This window comes from Vidua chalybeata, chromosome 13 (assembly GCF_026979565.1).
Source record: "Vidua chalybeata isolate OUT-0048 chromosome 13, bVidCha1 merged haplotype, whole genome shotgun sequence".
NCBI classification, from domain to species: Eukaryota; Metazoa; Chordata; class Aves; order Passeriformes; family Viduidae; genus Vidua; species Vidua chalybeata.
The window spans coordinates 7,247,859-7,269,364 of NC_071542.1; the positions used below are offsets into that span (position 1 = coordinate 7,247,859).

The 21,506-nt window shown below is 40.4% G+C and overlaps 1 protein-coding gene across 15 annotated transcripts in view; it reads right to left on the reverse strand.

Annotated features, from left to right (window-relative positions):
* Positions 1 to 982: 982 nt before the first annotated feature.
* TCF12 (transcription factor 12) overlaps positions 983 to 21,506 on the reverse strand; it is a 161,517-nt gene continuing 140,993 nt past the window's right edge. For 8 of the 15 annotated variants that reach the window (XM_053954879.1, XM_053954878.1, XM_053954889.1 and 5 more), the window contains 8 exons: positions 18,676 to 18,749; positions 17,678 to 17,749; positions 16,745 to 16,951; positions 10,075 to 10,189; positions 9,091 to 9,262; positions 7,906 to 8,138; positions 4,630 to 4,783; positions 983 to 3,265 (listed from right to left, as the gene is read on the reverse strand). In XM_053954879.1, the coding sequence (XP_053810854.1) occupies positions 4,641 to 4,783; positions 7,906 to 8,138; positions 9,091 to 9,262; positions 10,075 to 10,189; positions 16,745 to 16,951; positions 17,678 to 17,749; positions 18,676 to 18,749 (1,016 nt within the window). In that variant the 3' untranslated portion in view covers positions 983 to 3,265; positions 4,630 to 4,640. The remainder of the gene's footprint in view (positions 3,266 to 4,629; positions 4,784 to 7,905; positions 8,139 to 9,090; positions 9,263 to 10,074; positions 10,190 to 16,744; positions 16,952 to 17,677; positions 17,750 to 18,675; positions 18,750 to 21,506) is intronic. The other 7 variants (XM_053954891.1, XM_053954892.1, XM_053954882.1 and 4 more) reach the window with 5 other exon arrangements.

Genomic DNA, 21,506 nt, shown 5'->3' on the forward strand with positions numbered 1-21,506 from the left:
ATCAAATGGAAAAGGAAGAAGGAAACATGGAAAGAAAAAAAAAAAAGATGAAGGACTTGTGATCAGAAAGTATATGCAAACCGGACAGCATGTGGTAAAAGAAAAATAAAGATGGGCAAATGGCCATTTTTACTCTCTCTGAAAGAAGTGACAAAACTTGTAAGTCTGATTCAGAAAAGGGAATGGGAGTATTGATGGGTGTTCAAAGACTGAGTTTAGAATTGTTACTGGAGTAAAGTTCAAATTGGGAATGTGTGCTGGGGAAGGCACCGGGCATCTCTCCCACTGCTGCTGCTAAAGCCATTCTAAAAGGCAGCCTGACATGGCTGGCTCTGAGCTCCCGTTTGGCGAGGCCATGCCAGAGCTTTGTCTCTGTAGCAAACACGTGCCTGACCTGCGCTCTGCATCTCTGAGGTTACCAAGGCCAGGCTCGGGAGTCGGAAGCGGTGCCGAGCACAGCAGCTGTGCTGACAGCCCACATTCAAACATCAGCACTGCACACAGACAGAGGAGCTGGGATCTTTGATGTGCTTGAACTACAGACCTTCCCCCCCTGAAGTGCCACAAAACCTACACAGCTGCATCAGTCAGTTCAGAAGTAACTTGGCACTGAACTTCCCTGCACAAAGGGGCTCAGATCTAGGCAACCTGTCTTCAGGACAGGCAGAGACAGGAGTGAGCTGTAGGAGAGGCTGTGCCTGTGGGATCAGCTGCTCCTGGTTTGCTGTCTGCCTGTGCAATCCCCTTCCTGCTCTGCAGCAGCAAACACGCAGCTCAGGCACTGCTGCTCCTCAGGCACTGGGCACTTCTGGCCTGGCTTCACGGGAGCAATAACACTTCTTGTGCCTGCAACACGCTCTGCTCCTTGAGAATGTGTCAGGCTTTGTTCTGACAAAGGCAGAAGAGAGTTTTGCCACTGTTTTTCAAGCAACACATTGCCTATGAGGAGAGAGAAATTTAAAAAACTCACTGATTTACCATGTTAAAAAAAGATGGCACATTTATTGCTACATAAATGTTATATACATAGTGTTTTCTGTTACATTGACAGAAATTTTTTGAACTTCTTGCTGCTGGTTGGAAAGGTTTATCAGCAATACCTTGAAATTTGACACAGGGTACAAATCTGCAATAAACCAACAATGGAAACTGGAGAACAAGATGAGAAGCAATTCATCTCGGACAATTAGCTCTTACAATACTCCATAGGTACTACACGGTATGCTAGAACCCTACTATGGTCTTACAATGCTATTGTAAATTTCTGATATTAATGAACAGGTTATGGTAAATAACCCTACATTTTTACTACCTAATATAGTAAAATAAAGTAAGAAACTTTTTACTGAAAACTTTTTTTGATTTCAAAAATCTAGAAAGAGTAATATTTAGAATTCAAGAAATTTTCTTACAAGATTATTGTATAAAAGACTAGCTACAGTGAAAAATAAGCCAAATGTTTTTTTCTTTCTATTTTATGAAGGAAAGCTTCTGGGCATACTGCAAAGTCTAATATAGCCAAAAAGACAACAAGCTTAGAAGGAAAAAGGCCAGGCAGTGGCACGTGATCACTTTCACACGTCATAAGCAACAAATTCCGTTTAGCTGATAAACACTGAAATGAAGAACAAGGCCACAGATATAATCAGGTGTTATTTGATGATATATGCAAATTAAAGTAATAGAAATGAGTCCACTAATTCCACAAACTGTTTTGTTAGGAACCATCCAAAACATGAGCTTAAATTCATTAGTTTATTTTATCAATCCATCTTTTGTTCTTTCAAATTAAATGACTTCATAAAAATTATAGTTTTGTTCCTGTTTTGTGTGTGAACCAATTGCCAGTGATGAAAGATGCACTATATAAACAATAGCTCAGACAACCTTGGCTTAGGAAATTTCCTCCCATGGTCATTGCAGTGGAAGACAGTTTCCATGGAAGTTCAAAGGGATTTTAACCATTTCAACACATCTGTGACAAAGGAATACTTATGGACACTATTCTGGTGGAGAAACATTCAAAGGTTTAATGCTAATATGGCTTGGGACGGGGGTATTTGCATTTGATTCACACTATTTTTTCTCCACTGACAAGCCATACAACATGACATGATAGTTAACGTGTACAGGAAGGAAAAACTGGTGACCATTGCTCTTAGGATTCCATTACATAATAAGCCCACCTTGCTGGTGGTTATATCATCACACTACCTGCCACGGTGAATTTAGGATTTTACTATTCACCAAAGTTACAGCCTGAAAAAAATCTCCTTTGTATTTTAATGCATTTTGTGCTTACATACAGCTAACACTTTACATGTACTATATGTAGTACTTACTGCTCGGAAAACAAAGCAACTCTAACAAAGTAGATTCTCCCCACCCAATTTACACTTCACGTTACAAGCTTTACTATGAAGCCTAGAAGCCTAAAAAGGTTTTGTTTATAATTAGAAAAAAAAATGTTTGAGGAAAGTCTGAGGGAAAATAAAAATCACTTTTTAAATCCAAGAAATGTTATGGTCACAGTATTGCTCCAGCCTGCAGCCTTCATGAGGCCTCTGAGAGGCTTGAGGCACAGAGCTCAGTATGGAAGGGGAACTGTGACCATAACTGTTCAGATTACCAGAGATCAAAAATAACATAAAAAAAGCTATACCAAGGAATCGTTTCCTATTGCATGGAAAACACTAGTCATATGGCAAAAGGAGAGGAAAGGACAACAAAAGACTTTTCCCTTCCTTTTTTAAGACACTAATAGGTATGCTGGGAATGCTACGGGTCGACGGTTGTCACTGCTTTGTTCTCTGAATGTGAACAGCTTTAGTAAATGCTGGCATTCAGCTGAAATTTTATCAGCTTTTAACATGTTAACTTTTCCCTTTATATGTAGACCTTTACAGTTCCATAACAATAAATAAAATTTGTAGTTACAATGCATTTGTCAATTCAGTTTAGGCACAAGGCAACTTCCACAATGAGTGGAGAGATCACAACAGTCTCTGATTGTGCAGAAGCGACACACTGCTTGCAACAGAATGATATGTTCAGAGTATCTCATGGGCTGAAATTCTGTCTGAAGATCTTGTATCTTCACTCCTGATGCAGGTGTTGACCAGTAGCTTTGATCATAAGATTGCATTTGGGTTTCTTGTTTCAAGTGTTTTCTCCTGTCAGGTTTGTGTCTTCATATAATGTTAGTTGTCTGTGTCCTTGTGAAGAAAGGTCACCTTCTGTGTATCCTACCAATAATTCTGGAATTCTAGAAAGAAGTTTAGGAGAAGAAAGAGGTTATTAGGAAAAGAATAATTAAAAAGCTTAGTATCAACACTAGAGACCTAATTTGAACTGGATTTGGTGGCATTTTCAGTCATTTAGGTGCAAAAGAAGATCACATTGAGAGCCCCTGAAATCCCCCGTTCCAGAGATATCTGTCTTGAACGTGATACATTGAAGAGATTACTCTAAAGAACCTTCTGCTGGGCCTCTCTGGATAAGGGAGAAAGAATAATCTGCACATCTCAGACCTTCAGTCGGTGTGTGGCTTTGCTCTCCAGATCAAGCAGTGCCAAGTTCACTCCCTCCTGAAGGTAAATTGCCATGTTCCTGTACAGCCCCTTCTGTCAATGTTGCACTTCAGTCAACCCATAAAGTTATGCTATTAAAAAAGCAAACTTTTGAAAGTGGTTCTTTATATTTATATGGAAAGAACAGACTAAGTTGGCTGTAAATTAAAAATTATCTGACAATTCCAAAGTAGCCAATTGCTCTTGTATGAAATAAAACAAATTAGAGAAATTGAAAGCATTAAGAATTAGAATATACACAACAAGAAACAACTTCCCAAAACATAAAATTCAGTAAAGTTCTGGATTAAAACAAGGACACTGAACCCAGTTTTTTTATTCTTTTTGAAAGTGGCAACAGCTCTACTGGAATACTCAATTTTTTTTCCTTTTAAAATCAAGGTTTCCCAACTATTTAGAAAACCAACCAGTAACATGAATAAACCCAAAAGACTGATATTCCTGTAGGGCCTCCCCACGAGTGTGTTTCAATGAGATGTTACATACTGGGCTACCTTGCAAAGCTGCAAACATTACTTTTAAATTTTAACTATCTTCACCAATACAGACTGTGACTTAAGACAGTTCCCAATCTCTGTTGGGCAAATGAGAGGAGTTAGAATGACTGGCATTGAGCCAGAGAGCAAATCTCTCTGGGATGAGGAGTCCCTGAAACTGTATCAGTACTGGGAAACAATACCTCGATTTTTAAATCAACTGATGTAATATTTAGACCATTTAAAGATGTATAATTCATCTCTAATAAGCTTGGCTTATCTAGCAAGCTGTTCACTGTTCCTCTGATGTCATGCCAAGAAGGCCACCTGAGCCAAGAGATGTAGCCATTGGCAACGAGGCATGAAAATAAAGAGACTGACGACAATTTCTTGGGGTTTTATTATAAACCCAAACAAATCTGCAGCCTTCTGCTTCTGCTGAGAGACGTGAGAGCACAGAGAAGTTTGGTGCTGCTGGCAGCTCAGGAACTAAACCCCACCATATCCAGGTGTCTCCCCCACTTCAGCCAACACAAAGCAGCAAGAGCCATCCCCTGACGTACCTGGCTGGTGTTCACATATGACCCATAGGGTTGGTAGTTTCACTCAGGCCAGGGTGGCTTCCTGGGTGTGGTGTTGGTGGCTCTGCCGATACGGCAGAAACTTTTTCTTCTTCCCTTCTCTTAAGGCAGGCTGCTTTAGGGTTTAGGTTTCGTTCTGTAACAGAAGAATCAGAGTTCTTAATATCCCAAACGCTGACACCACGGGCAATATCGATACAAGAACCCTGGAGTAAAAATAGCTCTGCAGCTTCCCTCTTCAGCTGCTGACACCCCCTGCTCACCCACAGCTGTCCAAAGCTGCAGACAATCACTACTGAAAGTCCTGCCAGACTGCTCCTAAACTGGTATTTAAAAACCCCAGAGACAAAATGCCAAACCCAATCACTTTTAGCAGCCTACATACACCTTCAGAAACTTTTAAAAAGCACCTCCTTTATCAGCATAAGACACTTAAGTGCTAAATGAGAACTGTCTGTAATTTACAATATAATAAAATTGAATGTATCCATTTTGTTGGTAGGCTGAAGTCTTACCAACCTTGCTGACATCACACTAATTTTAGTAATGTTGCTGCTTCTTTCTTCCTAGTAAGTATTAGCCAGCTGTTAGGGCAGGGGAGGCAGCACACTCTGAATGGATAGTTCTCATCAGCTTCAGTCTGTGAAATCACCTTGTGCCCATCTTGGTTCAATCAAAAGACTGTGATGACAGTCACATACAGCAGGAGCACTATTTTTTTTCCAAACCCTATTTCCTCTCACATTAAAGCCAATAGTTTATAATAACCAGCTGTGGACCAGCTATCAAGGTATTTTCATCGGTGTGTTTCCACTTCCCCACTTAGCTTCAATAGATGTAGATTTGGATCTCATTTCCAAATAATGACAGTTTCTAAGAGTCAGCTGTTTCTGTTCTTCAAAATGGCTTTTCATGAATCAAATACAGAAGATGTCAATCACAGGGGTCCAAAAGACACACAAAAAACATGTAATATATTCCACTGTGGAATTTAATCAACATTTTAAGGTATTTTCTAGCTGTCAGTACATTCTGTTTTGCAGTTGGAGATGGCAGATACAATTATAACTGCAAGAAGTCTGCCAAAACTGAACAGACAGCACAAGCCCTTTTCTTGCACTGCACAGGCACCCCTCTAGTAACTGCAGTTTACTGACCCCTGTGCATTTTAGCTCATCTGACAGAGACTATTTTGGATGGACTTGATAGTTCTGCTGTCACCAAAGTCATTATCAGCAGCCTCCTACTGCATTTCCTTAAGGATGAGCACTCCCAAAGAGTCTACCGGAAAAAAAAAAACCAAAACTGCTAACTTTCCTTAATCACAGTTTTCTTTGTCTAAATGTGGCTTGCCTTGAAGTTTTAAAGATTTAATTACGTGGAAACTTTGAAAGGAAGTTGATTTACAGTGATTTAGGAAATGGAGATAAAAACCCCTGGCCTACAGTGAGAGCTGAAATCTGAAATGGTTCATTTTGAATAGCACCAATCACAAAATGAGAAGCTTCTTTAGCAGCAGACAGGAAATTGTTTATGCAATTACATCAAGCACTGTGCAAGCTCCTGTGGGTGTCACACAAAGCTCCGGTCACTCACTCGCAGGAACAGGTGCAAAGGGGGACGGGCAGGACACACGGGAGCCAGGGCCTCTCTCCAGGAGGCCCCGCGCCGGCCCCGGACACGCGGAGCACAGGGAACGGGAGGAAGGGAAGTTCTCCGTTTACACTGCCTGTACAGTGGGGCCAGTTTAGCTGCTAGCACAAAAGTTTTCTACCACAGACACCAGGGTCGGAAGTCCTCTGACCAAGGCAGAATGATTTTATTAACATGGAGCTTCCTGTGAATTACAGAATCTGTGAGAGTAGGGAGATAGAATTCATGCTTTTTAAACACCAAAACCTGTGCTTGATGAATATCTCTCTGACTTCGTAATACTCAACCATATCTTCTAGACCACAGCAACCATTTTCAGACCAAAACAGTGCCTGAGATCTCAGCCTCAGAGATGCTAAACTGGCTCTTACAATGGCCCCAGCTGCTATCTCATCTGCAGAACAGTTGCTCTGTACTTTGGAAGAGCTCTGGCTGGACACAGTGTGTTTCTTTACTAACAATTGTATCAGTAAAAGTGCCTGAAAACACAGCGTCTCATCCTCACTCCATGAAGGACATGAGTTTGTGTTAAGTTAGTAATTTAGCCCCTTTCAAGAAACTTCTAACTGTTGCTTGGGTCTTCTGTTCAAAATGCAAGCAGCAAATGATAAAAAGGAAGTAAAAATGAGGTATGCAAAAATAAAACATTGTTATCACTCAGTGACATCAGCGATTCAAAGATGTAGTGCATTGAGCAAATACAACCACTGACATATCCACATCTCAGACTTTTCACTTGACACACTTCCATCAGTGAGACACTAAGGAAGATGGCTGCTGATGAGTCCCAAACAGCAAAACACAAGGACACTCATTTGGGAAGTGCCATCTCCACAGGAGACTATTTCTATTGGAAGGGACTCCCGGCCACCATCCAGTCTGACTCAGGGCTGACCAAAAGTTAGAGAAAGGTGCCCCCGAACTTCAATATGTTTTTGGCAAAAGTAGACACGGAGATTTAAAGTCAACTGTGTCTTCACCAACTCAAAAGAACAGAAGAGTTGACGAACCAAATGTAATTCCTAGAACCATCTCTTGTTACGAGAATGAATGGCAAAAAGTAGTTTTCCTTCTGCACCTACCAGCAAGTCTATTGTTTTTTTCTTGGAAAAATTTGAAGGGATCAGAGAAAGAAGATTCATGCAAACCCAGTTCTGATTCAATTAGAGTAGAAGTCTAATTGTACACGTTTAATGCAAAAACTTATGATAACACAAATAAATTCACTGCATTTTAATATTTCAATTATGCGGAGTTCATCCTGAAACAGATCTCTTATTGTTGCTAAATCTTTTCTACTACTAAATAAGTGCTTGTTACAATTTAAAGCAAGCTGTATCAATATTTTAATTTACCTTGAAAACTTAAGTGAAGAGATGACTAATTGAAAAGGAAAAAGAAAGGTCAAATTATAAACCTTATACTCTGTTCCCCTCTTTTTTTTTTTAAGTGATTCTTTGCTTTCTCTAAAGAACTTCAGCATCATTACAGAACAGCAAACACACTTTCAGTAGCTCATGCATCTGGCTGAGCAGGTTCCAAGAGCCCCGCGCAGCTCCATGGACAAAGCTGCCACAGACCTGCCCCAGCCCCGAGGCCACTGACCTCTCACTTGCTGCTCCAGGCTGAGGATCACTGCCACAGCCTGGTGCAGGATCAGCAGCTTCGTCTGCGGCTTCTCGCTCTTCAGGTGCAGCTGGCACATGCGGCCCAGCTCCTTGAACGCCTCGTTAATGTCTCGCACACGCAAACGCTCCCGGGCGTTGTTTGCCATTCTCCTCTCCTTTTCTCGTTCTATTTTCTGCTCCGGGTTTAAATCCTCATCTTCGTTAGTACTGCTGCAAGAAAGGAAACGTAGCAGGATATTGAAACATCACTGGCATTTCAAACAAGTGATCCTGGTGCTGACTCCAAATAGATGAAGAATAAAATAATTTCCAACAAAGTTTTTGCTATTTTCCAATGCATCAGCTTATAGAAAAACACATTCAAGGAATTTTCAATTTCATGTGCTTATTTAGGAGTTTTACTTTCAGATAAATACCACACTGGCAAATCCTAGAACTATTTTTTCTTCTACTCAGGGTAGAGCTAAACAGTTATATTTAGAATTCTTGAACTGCCTCAAATGATATCAAGTTGCAGAGCCTTTTTTAATATAGGTTCACCCAATTCAGTCTAAAACTGTGCAAAACCTCTGTTCTACTAAAACTAACACACAAAATGCCATTGAACATGTCTTAATTGTGCTTGTGGTTGCAAAATTCTGATTGTTTACTGTTACCTCTGCCTATCAGGCAGATCCAAAGGCATTTACACAGTATCAGTTTTGTGTCTGTGGCTTGGGAGGGGACAAAGTGTTTCCTGTGGATATTTAGCCACAGTGTTTCACCTCAGGCTCCAGGTCAGGAGCTGGAGCTCTCCACTGCCACACACTCACATCTAGAAGGGCAGCCTCGGCCCAGGTACAAAGTATCACTAATTTCTGACATTGTCCCGTCCTCTGAGCTGGGCAGGGCCCTCAGTCTTTTGCTGCTACACGTACAGGCAAACACTAGGCATGGCACTAGCATAAGGGAACACACACTTCACAAATTATTTTCTCAGCAAATCCTGTACCTTGTATTTAAATATATACAGATACTATAAACTTTTTCTCCCTTTCAGCTGCTTGTTGGTGTATGCACTGCAGTAACACAAAAACCTTGCAATAAATTTATCAAATGTAAGCACAGCGTGTTACTGAGCATTATCAAAGCACAGATTCTCCACGTTATGTCAGCAACGCACCTTGTTCTGCCTCTGGAGGAGACCTTGATATCCTTCTGGGAGGATTCATCATCTGATTTCATGTCATCTGATGAGGGGGGTTCATGGATATTTTCATCCTTCTCCTTATGCTCAGACTTGATTTCTGTTGGACCTATAGCCACAGACTGGCTCTGTAAGCCACCTGACAGTGCTGCAAGCAACCAGAGAGCAGAGTGAGTGTCACAGCACTGAAACACCACACAGGACCTCAGCAGAGAATGGCAGTGAGGGGCCAGAGCCGAGCACGAGTCTGGCGAGACAACAGGAAGAACTAACAGAAACAAGAAATCCTGGTAACACTGCTGTACTTGGACATGTGTCATGGGTTATAAAGCAATCACAGTTCACAGAGCAGCTTGATTGGTAACAGCTTAGTCTAAGGAAAACACTGTTTAAGACAAAAGGACATTGAGTGAAATAAGGAAATGTGCACCTGATGTCTGGGCTGCAAATTTAAGGGCAGAGTTGCACTGACATCGAGGCTTGGGTTTAGGCTGAATGTGCAACACCCCCTAAATGGTGCTAGCATGCTAATAAAGGAGCTGACTTCTGTTTTCTGCAGTTTACTTCTTCAGCTAAAAATGGAAGGAACTGTAAACACGGGTGTGGAATGACCTCCTTCCATTGGCTGTGCTGAACTCTGGTCTCAGCCCACTCCACAGCTCTCCTGGGCAACTGGGAAAATGGCTGCAGCTCTGCAAGTGCATCATGGCCCCTTAAGCTGGAGGAATGTGGCTATAATGCAGCCTTCTCTTGAAATTATACTGGGATAATTGAGGGATCCCCTCAAAATTGTTGCAGGAGTCCCTAACAGTGGTGGTATATTGGACTTGTTACTAATTTTTATTTTTCAACATTATCTATGCCCCTATTCCATGAACTGATGACATTTTACCAAGATCTACAGCCTCACTGTCTCTGAACTACTGCAGACCCTGTCCAGCATTAAACCTGGAAAGTTACCTCTGTAGCTGTCTTGTGTTTTATGATTTAGTTCTGTGCTCTGAGCAGAGACTGTACTGGGAAGAACTGAATGGTTGCTGTTGAGGCTGACACCTTCTTCCCGGTGAGTCCCAACCTAAAGCAAAGCAAAGCAAAGATTTCTATTAAAGATGTGATTGAAAGAAATAGTCCAAAAATAGAAGTTTAAAACACTGAAAGTATTTGCTGGATTAGAGACCCAAGTTAAAAATTCTTGCTGAGTAAAGCAAAGATTTAGTTGATAGATGCTGTTACACTGAAACACTTGAATACACCTTACTGGACTGGGCAATGTCTCTAGCAGTGACCAACCTTGTTTGGAATAAAATAATCCAGGTATCTAACTATTCTTACCACCTATTTTCTCATCTATTCCTTCATAATACATCATGATTTAATTTCTGAGCAGCAAGCACTGAGATGAAGAGTCTTGAAAAATTGTAATTTTGCATAAACTTGAATTAATGATACTTACATGAGACAGCTTTGAGTGTGCATACCTAACCTGAAGAGGCAACTTGTTAAAAAACTGCTGCTCAATACAGAATACTGTCATCAACTTCTATTAAAAAAATATTTGTTTGAGAAAAAAGAGGTAAAGATACACTGCCTGTATTTAAATAATTTCCATTTAAAGCTTTTGATTTCTAAAGGCACAAAAGTCCTTAAACATTTATAATATAACCAACATAATACAATTAAACAGTTAAAAATGAACAAAGACAAGGGATTCTACTATTATTTGTATAGTTACAAAATCTGGCTACAGATGAAGCTTTTTATTGGAACAGTAGCAAACATGTCAACTAGAAGATTAAGCCTTTAATTAAATAGGTTTATTGCCTGGAGTTACACATGAGAACCACTGTTTTTCAATAAATCCTTCAATCCTAGTAAACTGCTGAGCTTTGAATCCCTCTTGAGTAATTAATGCAGCTTTTACCTTTCATGTCTTAGTATGGGTTTTACCCAGAGAGAGATAAATACCCTTATGCAAGTTTATCCTTTGTTTAATATACACTTGTTCCTGTAAGCTAATGCACAGGAACAAAAAAAGAAAGGGGGAACCCCCCCTTCCCCAACAACCCACAACTAATATCAGGTCATTCTGGGCTGCTATTTGTATCCATTGTTCTGTAGAAAATCTCCTCTTGTATACTGTGGAATATCTGTTGCTATTTCAAGTATATTTTATCTTCCTCTGCGTGTAATAGGCTTTGTTTGTGAGAAGTTCTACTCTGCATACAGTCAGCCTTGCAAGCTCCTGCAAGAGTCATGAACTCGCTGGGAGGAAGGAGCTGAGCCCGGGTCTTTCAGCCTAAGAGGCAGCACTCTTTACAACTGGAACATGAAGCTCATTCTCACTCTGAACTTTTCAAAACGGAGTCTTTTCCTAATTCTGCCTTGCAGGCTGTGTGTTTTATTTTCTTCTTCTGGTCATGCTTAGTCCTAACACTTGAGGGTGCTTGTATTCAAGCTACAGACTATTAATAGTTTCAGGGCCAGGTTTGTTCCAAAATCTACTTCTTAAAAAAGACAAAAATTTCTTAAAGCTGTGTACAATCACAGCAGCTGTCAGAACCCTGGCAACTTTCAAATCTAAGCTAATGTAAAGGCAAGAGATTAGCAAATCAGTTCTGATAAAGGCAGAGAATAGATGAGAAATAAAACCTGAATTCAAGTCCATGTTCCAAACCTTTGAAACCAAGATGTACAAATTAAAAGCATACAATTTAGATTAACAGGACTTACACAGAAATCTTAAGAGCTAAAATGTTACAAAACTGACCATAACGGTGATTTTTATCTGGGATCTATGATATACCAGAAAATCCAATCCGGCAAACAAAAAACCCCAAACAACATGACTTCCTGAAAGTCACTGCATGCCATGCGGAGGCTAAAAGCTCTGTTTGCTACAGTTACAACTGATCGGTGGCTACTTCAAGCTACCAAATATTCAAGTATGTTAAACACTGAGTTCCGAAAATGTAGTTTACTTTCCTTTCCCCGGACTCTCACTGCATAGAGAAAGGGCTCTCCCCATTTGCATTTCAATGCAACACAACCTCGGGCTTCCTTTAAGTCTTCTGAAAGGCGTCCGGGGCCATCAGCTCCGCGGCGCTCGGAACAAACGAGCTCTCGACGTGTTTTATCGCTATTATTTATAAGCGATTCCCAGTCAGGCGCTTTCCTAGCGCCAAGGGCCAGCTCCGGGGGCAGCGAGCTGCCGGCGGGTCCCGCGGCGCGCCGGTGCGGGCGCGGGGATCGCGGCTCCCGAGCGTTCCCCATTTCCATACAGCTGCCCCGGCCGGCAGCGCGGGCCGTGCCGAGGCACCGGCCCTCGGAGCGCCGGCCCGCGGGACTCGCGGCAGCTCATCTCGAAAGAAAACGAACTCGGAGTTAATTCATTCTCTCCGGCACTAATCCAGCCTTGTTTCCACGGTCTCTCCTCCCTCTCCTCCCAAGCAAAGCTCGAAGCTTCCCAGACACACAAAATGGGAGACAAACGGAAGACCGGGCTCTGCCACACCGCAGGCAGGCAGAGCACACAGTGTGCGGGAGAGCACAGCCGTGAGGAGCAGTGACCAGGGCAGGCACCGCGCTCGGGATCCGCTGGGAGCAGTGACCAGGGCAGGCACCGCGCTCGGGATCCGCTGGGAGCAGTGACCAGGGCAGGCACCGCGCTCGGGATCCGCTGGGAGCAGTGACCAGGGCAGGCACCGCGCTCGGGATCCGCTGGGAGCAGTGACCAGGGCAGGCACCGCGCTCGGGATCCGCTGGGAGCAGTGACCAGCGCAGGCACCGCGCTCGGGATCCGCTGGGAGCAGTGACCAGGGCAGGCACCGCGCTCGGGATCCGCTGTGCAGGCATCTCACTCGGTACCAACGCGTTCCCATCACTGCCCTTTGCCTGCTTCCTCCACACAATGCCAACCCAACGCGGGTCTGGCATCCAGGGCAATCACAAAAATCTTACCCCTCAGCAACCCCAGGATGAGAAAAACAATAGTCCTCTTACAAGACTGTACACTGCTGTAATTTACCAGGTTAAATGCATCATTTTTATGTGTTTCAAGACCTGTACACAGGACAATCTGCAGCCCCACGGACAAATTAAAAAAAAAAAACTCCAAACCTGAGGGCAGAACATATTTCAGTTGATTTAAGTGGTAACATTTGGGATCTGAAACCAGAAAACCAGTTAAGTATTTTAGGCAACTAAATAAAAACTAGACAAATCATGGGCAGTGATGACACACAACTGCACGTAGGAGAACTGAGAGTGACACGTGGGGAAAGGACATCACTGTCCTGTTAATATTGGTTCTGCATCTCACACTTTAGAGTTTGATTATTCATTAGGAGCACTTAGCACTTTTGTGAACTGGAAAACAAAAATACCACTCTTGGTCTGAGTCTCTGAACTTTTAAAGTCCTACTAGCTGGTCAGTTTGGCTATGATCATTAAAACCATTTTAGTCAAGGTGTGCATAATTAAGGCAATGAAAAGAGCTTTGTAATCAAGAATTTTACACTTCAGACAGCTCAGAGTTGTTCAGTGGGAGCATAATCTCTGCAAGGAAATACCAACTCTGGAAGTGTTTGAGCAAGAGCAGAGGTTGCTGTTGGCAAAGCTGCTTAACTGCCCTTTTGTGCTTCTACTGGAGCAGGCACAGGGCACAAAGAAGATCACCAATTTTCTTAGATTCCTGTTATACCTGAAAAAACCCTCTGACTTAAAGATTGAGTTTCATCCTTAACTGAGTTTCCAGGCCTTTTATTTATTTATTTTTAATCAGTTCAGGCTGTTCTTTTTCCATTGTATTACAATGACAAATAAAAAGCAGCTTGAATAAGAACAAAAAGTATTACTTCTTAACTTTTCAATAATACATGAAATAAAATACAAATCAACTTCAAAGGCCAGTTAGCAAATATTTGATGAGTTTGAGATATTAAAAATCTATTTGAATAAGTCTAATGGCCAGCCCAGCTAAAAAGAAAACAAGACCATTCAGAGCAAGCAGGAAATGAAGTCAACTAGAGTTGTAAAATAAATCTGGCTCAAAAATTAAGCAAATGTTAAAATAAAACCATGCCTGGTTACACTAATTACATAAAAAGGAGTTAAATTACTCATTTCCTAGCTCCTTCTGCCAAGATCATCATCTTCAAGGGAAATTAAATTTATTTTTTTTCCTACTTTTTTTTAAAGAGCAAAAATGTTTTGTGCAAAGATCCCACCCTCCTTCAACAAGGAAGTTTCATTTAGTGCTGAATTCCAGCGAACATTTCTTGACCCTACGTCAAACAAAACTTCAAAAATAGGTAATCACCGTTATCAATGTTGACATTTCTCACTATGTTAGCCCAATACTCATTATTTTCTTAAAATTTACTGGATGTCATCTCAAGTAAAGCAGTATTTAAATCTGGAATGAAGGCTGGATCTTACAATTCAGGTCGTGTGTCAAATCCTCTGCTCTCCTACTTACTATTTAAAAAGAATGCCAACCTAATAGTAAAAAAGAGTTTGAAATTAGCTGATTATTGAAGAAGAATTACCCCTTATACTTGGGGGGCATTACTGCAATGCAGTCATCACTAATAAAGCACTCAGTCTGCACCACAGCCAGATGTGCCAGCCCCTGCTCTGTACCTATTTCAGGACTCCATCATAAGTCACGCTGAGTTCCTGCAATTGCAAATGATGTCAAAGGGCGCTCTTTGGGGACTGGGCAAGACCACAACTGGATGCCTTCTGTTGGAGCCAATTATTCTGATGTAACAAAATTAAGGTTAATCCAAGACATTCTTTAGCTGACTCACTTTACAAGCCAAAACTGTTCTGCAAGCTTGTTTCACCAAGTGAGGATGAAATGTACAGACAAATTTTTTTTTGTTTTCTTAATTTAAGTTTATTTCTAACAGACAAGCTTCTGTCAGTCAAATAATTAGATGATAAATTAGGTCTGTATTACATTTAAGTTACACAACTACATGGAACTAGAGAAGATCAAGGAATTTCTGTCCAGTTTAGAGAGTAATTTTCCACTGTCCCCTATTTTAATAAAAACTGAGTTGATAAAATATTTATCATAGCTTATTTAAAAGAGAAAATGAGATTTTTAAGTACATTTTGGCACTACCTGTATTTATTTGACTGTGTCTGGCTTAGCAGTATCAGAAGGTTCCTCAAGTCCTTTTTTTCCTCAAGAAAAAAATTGCCACTGCAGTTTCAGTCACTCTATGCCACATCAAGAGCAGAGGGGGAAAAAAGTTTTCTTTTGTAGGACTAAATTTCAGTCTACCCTAGAATATGGTAGAACTTTAACAACATTCTTTAAATATTAAATCTCTGTAGGTACTAGGAAAAAATTCAAAAGTACTCATGCATCTCTTCTTTCATTACTAAAAGTAACTGTGAACTTGTATAGAAAGCTGAAGTTGGATGTGCATTTGGAAAGTACCCCCTCCCCAAAGCCCCCAAAAACACGCAGCTTATAGAAAGCAACCAGTTCTTTTTGATGTTTACTGCAGTGGTCCTGAAATTAATATAAATGGATGTGTGACGTGCGAATGGGAGAGCCTGGAACTAATTCTGTTTTATAGAATACAAACCCTTCAGCAATTGGGGTACCTAATTATTTTGATGATAGGTGAAATTTTGCCTTGATCACACAGTACCCAGCTGTGAATCTGTTTTATAACAGAAAATTTCACAGCATGTAACTGGTCTTTAAAATTACGCTGTAAACATGCAAACACATGGCACCACTAAAACAAGCATGTTTTTAAAAGCTCTTTTTCCTTTAAGCATTTTTGAGAACAGTGGAATGAAAAGGAAGAAAAAGGGAAGTGAGCAATGCTACAAATAGATTTGTTTACTGTGTAATGCTTTTAGCATATTTCTGATCTATAAAAAGCTCAACTACATTTTTTCAGAACAGTTCACATTTTTAAAGAAACAAAAAGAGATGGATTGAATTATTTCACTCTTCTTGGGGATTAATCTGAAAGTAGTTTCCTTTTCATTGTTACTTACACTACAGCTGTGCTCAAACTCCTTTTAGTTTAGAAAAAAAGTTTAAATTTTGAGCCTGCGCACACTATGGTTCCACATTCCAACAGCTTCCTCCCAGTCCTCTGCCAGCATCTGCTATTGAAGACTAGTTCCAATTTACAATAAACAGCTTTTCCAGACCAGAACACTTGAAATTCAGTCCTTCTCGACTGCTTTTCCCATTCAATCTCCCTATTCACCATTTCAAGGAGAAAATGGTTCTGCCAATTATTACACATCTGGAAAAAATGCATGTATAAGCTGAAACGCTCTCAGCAGAAAGTTTCAGCTTTCTGCATATGGTCACAGCAGGATTTTATGGGCCACTGACCAGGCCAAAGTCTAAGTTTTCCCATCTTTTTCCTCCCCCTCATTTCTGCCCACCCCCACTCCAACATTCTAATTGGAACCCCATAGCAGGTGCAAGCTGTCTGCCATCTTTTCCTCCACAAGAATCTCAAGTGGTTTCTTCCTGATAAATATTAGTCTTATAGCCCAGCTCTACCTCAGTAGGCTCTACAATAGTTTCAATGCATTAGCTGTAGTTGCTTTGCATAAACATACTCATGTTTTATAACATCATTACCATGGATGCTTGTCTGTTGGCTGTTACAAGGCTGGATGCTCCATAGTTTGAGTTCAGGCTTCCAATGGGCCCATTGTGGGATGGTCCCAACAAACTATGGATGTCTCCATGGCCAGCTGACAGGCTTGTGGAAGGCCCCACAGCGTGGTTCCGCAGCACATGGATGGCATCATCGAGCCTGTCCAAGCGATCCTCCATCCGGGACTGCTGTGGGGATGCAAGAGGGACAGGAACACCCATTACCAAATAAATCCCCAGGCTCTCTCACCACAACAGTCTATCTCAGAGGTTTTAAGATAGAAGATGAAATGTGGTATCAAAATAGTATCAAAAGACTTTGAGAGCACCTACCAGCACTACAAACAAACAGGAAAAAGAAAATATTATCTGGAGATTTTGCTCAAGATAGCATTCATTCCACAAATAGGTGGCAGCTTTGAAAGTGAAGCACATTATAAGGTTAATGTTACTGAGCTGCTATTATATGGCATGAAAAGAAAAAAAGGAATTGCTACAAAATAGGCTAACGCAGGACAAGAAAGAATGATCATAAAATCAGCCTCACCATGCTGGAAACAATTAAGAGAGGCAGTGGTTTTTTGAGAATCTGTATTACAAAAAAACTGGACAAAACTTTAAGTTATGATTTTTTAAAATGGACCTTCAAACAGATTAGGATTTTCAGAAATAAAAGCAAGTTATTTGTGTTACTGTTGAAGTCTGTCTTAAAATTACTTTCTTTTATTAAAAGGAACACCAAAAAAAAAAAAAAAAAACCCAAAGCAAAACCAATTCTGACATTGCAGCTCTAGAAACTGAAATAGCAGGATGTTGGAGTCAAAAGATGGGTCATACACTACAAGTTTTTAAGGGGGAATCCGAAGGAAGCGTTAATTGAAACACAAAAAGGCACCATCTAAAGTGAAATAGTACCTCACAGACATCCTTTAAGAAGGACATTGCATCTTGCAAATGCTCGTGAAGTTGCTGTTCAACTCGATTTTTCTGGCAAAGTCAAGACAGAACAGGAAGCAAAGCACAGGTTAAGATTAATTCAAAAAAGAGGTGAGGAAACAGCTGATGTGCATGTCAGCAATAAATTGTTAGTCAAGTTAATGCAACAGAGATCTGATTATATTAAGATAAGAAAAGGATAATATTTAATACTGCAGTTATGTTAGGATTCTTAGATGTACATAACAATTATATTTAATTGCAAAAATATTGAAGAAAAGAAATCTGATTTAACTTATAATTTATTCTTGTTAGACAGAAAAAAAATAGAAATTACATCTGTGGAAACTAAAAATATTAAGCAAGTAATCAAAACCTTCCCTCATATTTTCCCTGTTTCCTTCCCAATATTGTATCGGAAATGTAAGAAGGAAGTCAGTAACTGAAATCCTCTGCTGAATCCTCAAAAGAAGAAAATTTACAATGCTGTAGATTACTGCCTGTGTGTTTTTCTGTAAAATGTTTAATTAATAAATGAACATTCCCCACAACAAATAATAATTACAAATAAAATGTATTAATACTTTAATAACAGTGTAATGCAAACAAGCCATGGAGACAGCCATTTGAGGGGGAGAGGGGGAAGGACAAGTAAATGCGGAGGCATGAAGTCTTTATCTTTCTCCAGACTGAACTTTAGATAAGAATTAGCTATGGATTTGTGAAAAGGTACCAGAATCTCATAACAGCGCTTTAGCACCAGCTGTCCTCAGCACAGAAGCCTGATGCCCAAGGAACAGATGGTGAAAGACACACCCTGCACGTCTTATATTGTTCAACTGAACAGGCCATTTGTTAGCAAAGAATTCATTTGTAATGCTATCCTACTGTTTCCTTTAATGATATGCAGGATTTATACAAAACCAAGCCTTCAACTCCTAAGTAAAAAGTACTATGTTGCTTTCAACAATTCTTACCAAGGAGTGTAGAGAGTTTTCATAGCTGGGAGATGAGGGGGCTTGTCCTCCACTCCTCGACCACTGACTGGCACCTGTCAAAAATGTCTAGGTTAGTGCACAGATTTACACAGCAGAAGTGGGAAGCAGAGACTGTATTTCTCAACATAATTAAACCCAACATATTCTGCATAAAGGTAAGCTAACATATGGGTATACAAAGGAGGACAAATTCCTTCATTCTGCCTTATTGAGGGATAATTTTCATATCCTGGCATCTGTAGGGTTAGATCATTGTCGGTGACAAAAGTGGTGACATCGTCTAAGTACTTCAACATTAAAAAGTGGACTAAGTACACACACACCGTATTTGAAATACCTGCTTCTGCCTGTGTCACCGTGAAAGACCTGCTGAATTCTTCTTCAGATTCTGTTCAGTATATGAAGGGGCATTTTTTATATTGTTAAAATACATAACAAAAATATTTAAAGTCATCAAATTAAGGCACCAAGTTAAGGATAACCAGAGAACCATTTTTATGACACTTCTCTACTAAACACAAAAACTTAAAACTGGATCTAAAAGCTTTATCTAGTCTAGTTGTATTCCATACCATACCATTTTAGATTACAATGCATTCCAAATTTAGAAGAGTAAAAATACATCTAAGTCATTCCCATTTGGTATTTCAGATATACTTAAGGTAAATCACAGCAGAAGAATCATTGATTGTGCAACAAATTGACAATTAAATTAATATTACCTATACACTTCAAATTCAAAACCACAGCCATTCTAATCTGACATAAATATACCTAATTATCATGTAAATTTAAAAAATAAATGCAATAACTAATAAAGCAGTACTTTTAACACAAAGCCTGAAGTAGTACAACATGAATTTTTCTCACCAACTAATAATGCATCTTTTATAAAGATACTACATGAAATTCTATGGCCATTAGAGACAGCTTCCTTTCAGCCATACAAATGTAATAATAAAGCAATTACATTAATAAATTATGGATATACAATCCAACGCAGCTCATTAAAGGAAGAGCCTGTGGGCTTGTTCTTTCAATAACAGCCAGAGCTGTGCGTCTGGAAAACTGGGAAAAGGTTTAATAACATTACAGTTCCTTTGTTCAGAGAGCTGCAAGTAGTTACCTTTTAAAGACAAGGTTTTATTTAACAAAAAGAGTACAGCTTGCATAGCTATTAAAAATATTAAAATACCTAAATATTTCCTTTCTAATTAAAAAATAATAAAAATCTCTTATTTCATGAAAGTCCAGAGCTGCCATGATTGTGTTGGAATTCTCTTTTAAAATACAAAGAATTCAGTGAGCAGGTTTATAATTACCAATTTTCACTTCACACAGCTACTCTGGGTCTGGACCTATAGTCTCTGTCTGCATTGCTGTCATTCCTGAACTTGGGAATAGTGCTTGGAGTCCCACTTATTTTTGCATAGCCATTCATGAAAAAACTATGGAGTATTTTGGTTCAGCATAATGTTCCTATTTTTCCCTGCTCAGAACTCCATTTTTAGAGACAGGACTGTGGTCAGGAGCACTCCTGCTATCAGAACTCAGAGTACCACTCCCTGCAGCACAGCAGCAGCTCAGGATAAAGCAGGAAGGTGGCCAGGTGAGCAGCAAACATTCTGAAAGCCTGTGCATCTCTTCTGACACGTTTGTTTGGGGGCTTTAACTGAAGAAGGTCCTATTTCTATAGTGTAAGCCCAGAACAAAACTGTGAGTGGGGCATCTCACAAAGGAGACAAAAAGAAAACAAGGGGGGGAACAACCAACTCCTCCTGTGCAATGCCCAACCCAACCGCGACCTGCAGCTTTCAGTCACACCTCGGCACCGCCGGGGCTCTTCCCGAGCGGTGGCACTCTGCCTCCATGGCTGCAGGTTGCCAGATGGCACCGATTTCCTGCTTGCCTCATTCCACTCCCCCTCCTAGAAGTTTGTGCATGAAATCCACCAATTATGTTAAAAAGCATCCTGGCACCACAAGCCCTGCAATTAACAACTGCAGCTTTTAGGGCAGCACCAACACAGCAGCATTAAAAAACAAATAAGCCAGGCAAGTGTTAGGATTTACAGGGGTCACCGACAGCAATCACTGCAGTATTGTTCTTACCCTTAGTCTCCCCAACACTAATCCTCTGGCTCCCCTTTCAAACACACTCGGAGCTGCAGAGGGGCTGGCTTTGCATCCTCAGAACCCACCGAACCTCCTCAATGCCTCTTATCTTGCAGAAGGATTCTTAAAATACCGAGGCTCCCACCGTTCAGATCCCTATATAAACTTCACATGCATGTACACAATCATTAAAACTATGCAAGATGTTCAGCTCTGGGCATGTTTATGTAAAATTAGAAATTAAATGAGGGCAGGGCAGGCGAGACACGCACTATTGTCTCATAATACTTGGGGGTTTTCATCAAGTTGTTCTCCAAGCTTTTACTTAACTGAATTAAAAAACGTCATTAATCCTCATTCAGCAACAGAAGAGCCAAAGAGTCAGTCATGAGCTTATGAACCCCAAGGTCTCATGACATTGGTACTGTCAGTGCTTTCCCTGGTAAACAGTGTACTCCTACCGTAATTCACAATTAAAGCATGGGCAAATTATGACTTAAGCAATCTGTAATACTACGAATGCTAACTAAACAAATACCTAACTGCAAAAGGGGAAAATGACAACAAAGGCTAAAATGCTCCAAAAGATATTATTTCAGTACACATAAAACATTTGTTTTATCTGCAATAACTTTTTGGGTCAAGACAGAAAATGGCTACCAGGAGTATAAATAGCAATAAATGCAGCAGTAATTA